The sequence below is a fragment of the Caretta caretta genome, chromosome 1, assembly GCF_965140235.1.
Source record: "Caretta caretta isolate rCarCar2 chromosome 1, rCarCar1.hap1, whole genome shotgun sequence".
Taxonomy (NCBI): domain Eukaryota; kingdom Metazoa; phylum Chordata; order Testudines; family Cheloniidae; genus Caretta; species Caretta caretta.
Window position 1 is genome coordinate 8,290,903 of NC_134206.1, and position 7,100 is coordinate 8,298,002.

Below are 7,100 nucleotides of genomic sequence, written 5' to 3' on the forward strand. Positions count from 1 at the left end.
GAAAGGAGCACCATAAAATATGGAACTGACATTAGTAGGGTCAATTGTTCATGTCAATGTTCCTCCCCCACTGTGAACTCTAGGGTTCAGATATGGGGACCTGCATGAAAATCTCCTAAGCTTACTTTTACCAGTTTAGGTTAAAACTTCCCCAAGGTACAAATTAATTTTATCCTTTGTCCTTGGAATATCCTTGGAAGAAGTATTGTTTCTTTGTCTTTGGGACAGACCACTTTTGGATAGCATCCACTTTGGCCTGTAGGGGGCTGATAGTTCCTTGACCCACCTGGTGTCCAAGGTAAGTCACTCTGTTTAGGCCTATTTGACACATTTTAGCCTTAACAGTTAGTCCTGCCTCCCTTGTGTGCTCAAGGACTTTTTATAGATGTTCCAGGTGGTCTGCCCAGGAATCCGAAAATATGGCCACATCATCAAGGTAGGTGACTGCATATTATCCTAATCCCTCTAGGAGACCATCTACAAGTCTTTGGAAGGTGGCGGGTGCATTTCGCAGCCCGAAAGGGAGTACATTAAATTCATACAGCCCGAGATGTGTGATGAAGGCTGACCTTTCCTTGGCAGATTCATCTAGCGGTACCTGCCAGTACCCCTTGGTTAAGTCCAAGGTAGAGATGAACTGGGCCCATCCCAGTTTCTCTAATAGTTCATCTGAGCATGGCATTGGATAGTTGTCTGGGCGAGTTACAGCATTTAGCTTACGGTAGTCCACGCAAAAACGTATTTCCCCCTCTGGTTTGGGAACTAGAACCACTGGAGATGCCCATGCACTTCCAGAGGGGCAGATTACACCCACCTGTAACATAACCTGGATCTCTCGTTCTATAGCAGTTTTAGCTTGAGGAGACACCCGGTAAGGTCGAACTTTAATTGGGCGAGCATTACCTGTGTCAATGGAGTGGTATGCCCGTTCAGTCAGTCCTGGGGTGGCTGAGAACGTTGGCACGTAGCTAGTGCACAGCTCCTGGATCTGCTGTCGCTGCATACACCCTAGGGTCATGGAGTGGTTCACCTCTTCCACACCACCAGCACTTTTCCCTTTGTAGTAGACACCTTCAGGCCACTCAGCATCGTCTCCTCCCTGGGCTGTAAACTGACAAACCTTTAATTCTCTGGAATAAAAGGGCTTTAGAGAATTACTATGGTACACCTTAGGCTTTGGGTTTGAGGTGGGGAAAGCTATGAGATAATTAATAGCTCCCAGGCGCTCCTGGACCGTGAATGGCCCTTCCCACGATGCTTCCATTTTATGGGCCTGGAGCGCCTTTAAGACCATGACCTGGTCCCCTACTTTGAAGGAACGCTCTCTGGCATGTTTATCATACCAGGCTTTTTGCTCTTTTTGAGCATCCTGTAAGTTTTCTCTAGCAAGGGCTAAAGAGGTTCGGAGGGTGTTTTGTAGGTTGGTTACAAAGTCCAGAATGTTAGTTCCTGGAGAAGGTGTAAATCCCTCCCATTGCTGCTTCACCAACTGTAATGGCCCCTTAACCTCACGGCCATATACAAGTTCAAATGGGGAAAACCCTAAACTGGGGTGTGGTACAGCTCTGTAGGCAAAGAGCAACTGCTGCAACACTAGGTCCCAATCATTGGAGTGCTCATTTACGAATTTACGTATCATGGCCCCCAAAGTTCCATTAAACTTCTCCACCATGCCATTTGTTTGATGGTGGTAAGGAGTGGCAACCAAGTGATTTACACCATGAGCTTCCCAAAGGTTTTCCATAGTTCCTGCCAGGAAATTAGTCCCTGCATCTGTGAGGATGTCGGAGGGCCAACCTACCCTGGCAAAAATGTCTGCTAGTGCCTGGCACACACTTTTAGCCCTGGTGTTGCTTAGAGCTACTGCTTCCGGCCTTCGGGTGGCAAAATCCATGAAAGTCAGTATGTACTGCTTTCCTCTGGGTGTCTTTTTCGGAAAAGGACCCAGAATATCCACAGCTACTCGCTGAAATGGAACTTCAATGATGGGGAGTGGCTGGAGAGGGGCTTTGACCTGGTCTTGGGGTTTTCCCACTCTTTAGCATACTTCACAAGACCGGACATAGGTAGAAACATCCTTGCCCATTCCCTCCCAGTGGAATGACCCCCCCAAACGGTCTTTGGTCCTGTTCACCCCAGCATGGCCACTAGGGTGATCATGGGCTAAGCTCAAGAGCTTGGCCCGGTATTTAGTTGGAACAATCAACTGTCTCTGAAGATGTCAGTCTTCCTGGTGTCCACCAGAAAGAGTTTCCTTGTATAAAAGTCCTCTTTCTACAACAAACCTGGGTCGATTAGAAGAGCTGAGAGGCGGTGGGTTGCTCCATGCCGCCGTCCAAGCTCTCTGGAGGCTTTCATCTGCTTCCTGTTCAGTCTGGAACTGTTCCCTTGATGCTGGAGACATCAGTTCCTCATTGGATTGTGGACCTATGCTTGGTCCCTCTGGAAGCGATGTAGGGGATGGGGCTGTTTCCATTGACTGTGACCCGCTTTCCGCTGGGACACTATGTTGGGGTTCAGGCTCTGGCTGAGCCTCTTGTGTAGGGTTATGGGCTGCTGCCAGTTCAGGTTCGGTGGTGTCTGGTGTTGAGGTTGCAAGTCATGGATTCAGTGCTGGCAAATGGTCTGGTGCTGGTTGTTCCGCTGGTTCCGGTTCTGGGACTGGTTCCGTCTGAGTCTCTGGGACTGGATCCACTACTGCTGTTGCAGACATTGGCCGGGGCTCCGGGTCCATCACCTCTGACCGGGTCCTGATAGAAGTTTCCGGAACAGAGCTAGGCCTCACGGCTTGTTTAGCCTGGCTACGGGTGACCATTCCCACCCTCTTGGCCCGCTTCACACGATTGGCCAAGTCTTCCCCCAACAGCATGGGGATGGGATAATCATCATAGACTGCAAAAGTCCACATTCCTGACCAGCCCTGGTACTGGACAGGCAACTTGGCTGTAGGCAAATTGAAAGAGTTGGACTTGAAAGGTTGAATCGTCACTTGGATCTCTGGGTTGATTAAATTGGGGTCCACTAAGGAAGCACGGATAGCTGACACTTGTGCTCTGGTGTCCCTCCATGCGGTGACCTTCTTCCCGCCCACACTCACAGTTTCCCTCTGCTCCAAGGGTATCTGGGAGGTATCTGGGCCTGCGGACCTCTGGTGTGATTCCGGTGCAATGAACTGTAATCTGTTGGGGTTCTTGGGACAGTTGGCCTTTACATGCCCCAGCTTGTTACATTTAAAACATCGTCCAGCTGACGGGTCACTGGGGCGAGGTGGGTTGCTGGAGAATGGGGTGGTGGGATGATAAGGGGTCTGGAGGGTTCTTTGGGAGGTAGGTGGAGCTTTGGGCGGCCCCCGGTAATAGGGTGTGGTCTGGGGTTGTCCCTTCTGGTCTCCGCTCCAACTGCGACCAGTTTTCTTCTTCTCTGCCACCTCCACCCATCTGGCTCCAATCTCTCCTGCCTCAATTACAGTTTTGGGCTTCCCATCTAGGATGTATTTCTATTTCCTCAGGAACACCCTCTAAGAATTGTTCCATTTGCATTAGGAAGGGCAAATGTACTGGAGATTCAACACTTGCTCCTGATATCCAGGCATCCCAATGTTTCACAATGTGGTAGGCATGTCGGGTAAATGACACGTCTGGTTTCCACCTTAGGGCTCTGAACCTCCGACGAGACTGCTCGGGTGTTATCCCCATTCTGACTCTCGCCCTGGATTTAAACAGTTCATACTTGTTCATGTGTTCTTTAGGCATTTCAGCTGCCACCTCAGCTAAGGGTCCACTGAGCTGCGGCCTCAGCTCTATCATGTATTGGTCAGTAGAGATGTTGTACCCAAGGCAGGCCCTTTCGAAGTTTTCTAAGAAGGCCTCCGTATCATCGCCTGCCTTGTAGGTGGGGAACTTTCTGGGATGGGGAGTGGTACCTGGAGAAGGATTGCTAGGGTTTGTTGGTATATTCTGCTGAGCCTTTACCTTCTCCATCTCCATTGCATGCTTCCTCTCTTTTTCCCTCTCCTCCTCCTTCAGCCGCATGAGTTCTATCTGTCTTTCATGTTCCCTTTGTTTTTCCTCAGCCTGAAATCTGGCTAATTCCAGCTTTTGTGGAGCCATGGATTTTGTCATCCTAACCTCTGTTTTTAACTAACTTTACACCCGAGGTTTAGAAATAAAGAAACAAAACTTGGCTGTAAAATTTCGCTGTGCTGGACTAGAATACCTATTCTCTGATAGTGATTGTCAGCATACAGAAAAAGACAATTCCCTTGTCTCTGCTCTGGCCCCCAATCAAAGCAAAAAACCTCCAACTACTTGGAAACCTGCTTACCAGCAGCCCAAAAGAAAAAAAAAATCCTTTTCAAACTTGTGCTCCTTGTAAAAAAATCAAAATCCTAAAAAAAAAAGCCCCTGCCACTTTTGTCTCCAGGCAAATGGGTAGAACACCCCCCCCCCCCATTTACTTTTAGAAAAAAAAACTTCTGGATTACCAAGACTGTGAATTTCCCTGCAGGAGTTAAGTACCCTGCCTCCAGGCAAAGAAAACCTGCAAATCACAAAGATAATCCTCTTTTATCTCTTCTCTGGCCCCAAAGCAGAGAAAAAACAAGCTGCTTTCCAGCAGCTCCAAAGGAAAAAATAATTTCCTTTTTAAAATCTATATTTCTAGTTCAAAAAATCTCAAATTGATCTCAAAATGATTTCAGGTTAATCCCACCACTCTGCCACCATGTCAAGGTTCATCCCCCACTCTGAACTCTAGGGTACAGATGTGGGGACCTGCATGAAAACCTCCTAAGCTTACTTTTACCAGATTAGGTTAAAACTTCCCCAAGGTACAAATTAATTTTATCCTTTGTCCTTGGAATATCTACTGCCACCACCAAACTCTAACTGGGTTTACTGGGAAACATAGTTTGGACACGTCTTTCCCCCCAAAATTCTCCCAACCCTTGCACCCCACTTCCTGGGAAAGGTTTGGTAAAAATCCTCACCAATTTGCATAGGTGAGCACAGACCCAAACCCTTGGGTCTGAGAACAATGAAAAAGCATTCAGTTTTCTTACAAGAAGACTTTTAATAGAAATAGAAGTAAATAGAAGTAAAGGAATCACCTCTATAAAATCAGGATGGTAGATACCTTACAGAGTAATTAGATTCAAAACATAGAGAATCCTTCTAGGCAAAACCTTAAGTTACAAAAAAGACACACAGACAGAAATAGTCATTCTATTCAGCATAATTCTTTTCTCAGCCATTTAAAGAAATCATAATCTAACACATACCTAGCTAGATTACTTACTAAAAGTTCTAAGACTCCATTTCTGTTCTATCCCGGGCAAAAGCAGCATATAGACAGACACAGACCCTTTATTTCTCTTCCTCCTCCCAGCTTTTGAAACTATCTTGTCTCCTCATTGGTCATTTTGGTCAGGTGCCAGCGGGGTTACCTTTAGTTTCTTAACCCTTTACAGGTGAGAGAATTTTTCCTCTGGCCAGGAGGGATTTTAAAGGGGTTTACCCTTCCCTTTATATTGATGACAGTTCATAATTCATTTATCTTAATCCTTAAAATGTCATTTTTCAGTGTGTGAAGAGCGACCAACCTGCTTCCTCCATGAGACAAGCCTCCAGCTGTGTATGTAGTGTCTAATATTAACATTTTCTTTCCATCCAGACATTTGTCCTGCGACCATCGCCCTAGACCCTGGGCACATACAGGAAGTCAGGGGAACGCACGGTACATGCAGGAAACACCATTCTGCCTCAGCGTTGGAAACCTTCTCTCCTACTCCATGTCAGATTCCAACTCAACCGACTTCACCAACCCCTCCACCTTCATCCTGCTGGGCATTCCTGGCCTGGAGGGAGCCCAAGTCTGGCTCTCCATCCCCTTCTGTGCCATGTATGCCATAGTCATCCTGGGGAACTTCACCATCCTGTTCATCGTGAAGAGGGAGCCAAGCCTCCATGGGCCCGTGTACTATTTCCTCTGCATGCTGGTCATCGCCGACATGGTCCCATCTACGGCCGTCGTACCCAAAATTCTAAGTATCTTCTGGTTCAATTCCAGGGAGATCAATTTCAGCGCCTGCCTCATCCAGATGTTCTGCCTTCTCAGCTGCACTTTGGTGCATTCTGGGATCCTTGTGGCCATGGCTTTTGATCGCTACGTGGCCATCTGTGATCCCCTGAGATATTCCACCACTCTGACAAACCCTGTGGTGGCCAAAATTGGCCTGGCCCTGGTGCTGCGTGGCGTCATGCTCGCATTGCCCTATCCCTTCCTGGCGAGGAGGTGGCCATATTGCAGAACCAACATCATTCCCTACACATACTGCAAGCACATAGCTGTAGTGAAGCTGGCTTGCGCCGACATCCGCCTCAGTAGTTACTACAGCCTGGCTGTGTCATTCTTGGTGACCGGCGTGGATGTGTTTTGTATCTCCATGTCCTATACCCAGATCCTCAGGGTCATCTTCAGCCTCCCAACAAAGGACGCCCGCCTCAAGACTTTTGGGACCTGCGGCTCCCACTTCTGTGTCATCTTAGCCTGTTACATCGCACATCTCTTCTCCGCCCTCACGGAACGGTTTGGGCACAATATGGCCCTGCATTTCCACATTCTCATGAACAACATGTATCTCCTGGTGCCCCCCATGTTAAACCCCATCATCTATGGGGTGAGGAGCCAACAGATTCGGGATAGTCTGCTCCAGCTCTTTACTCATTAAGGGTCCTAAAGCTTTCTCCTGGTTATCTGGCTCTCAGACTGAGCTCCATGCAGAGCTGGCTGGTGACATGGTGCTGGGCCCTCTTCCCTGAATCACTGACTGGCCAGTCAAAGAGACCTGAAACCCTTTCCTGACTTTACTGTGCTGTGTCAGTGTGACAAATGGGGAATCTGACTATGTGCAACTCCGAGGGTTGCCGCCTTTCTAATTCCTGGTAACTGGAAGCATGAGGCCCCACCCATGTACCATGCATCTTCCCCCAGGTTACGCCCCTGCTATGTGTCTTCCCCTCAAGGCCCTGGCCCTCACTCTCTCCTCTCCTCCCCACCTCCTGTAACTCTCTGGATCGTCCTTGTGACACTCTGCACTCCAA

The 7,100-nt window shown here is 48.2% G+C and overlaps 1 protein-coding gene across 1 annotated transcript; it reads left to right on the forward strand.

The window, feature by feature from the left end:
• Positions 1-5,788: 5,788 nt before the first annotated feature.
• On the forward strand, positions 5,789-6,727 carry LOC142068826 (olfactory receptor 52P1-like). Its single transcript, XM_075118856.1, has one exon. It carries the CDS (start codon positions 5,789-5,791, stop codon positions 6,725-6,727), a length of 939 nt encoding a protein of 312 aa, XP_074974957.1.
• The last annotated feature ends 373 nt before the right edge of the window (positions 6,728-7,100 follow it).

Coding starts and splice junctions, on each gene's coding strand:
- LOC142068826 (XM_075118856.1), top strand. CDS start 5,789: ATGTCAGATTCCAACTCAACCGACTTCACCAACCCCTCCACCTTCATC.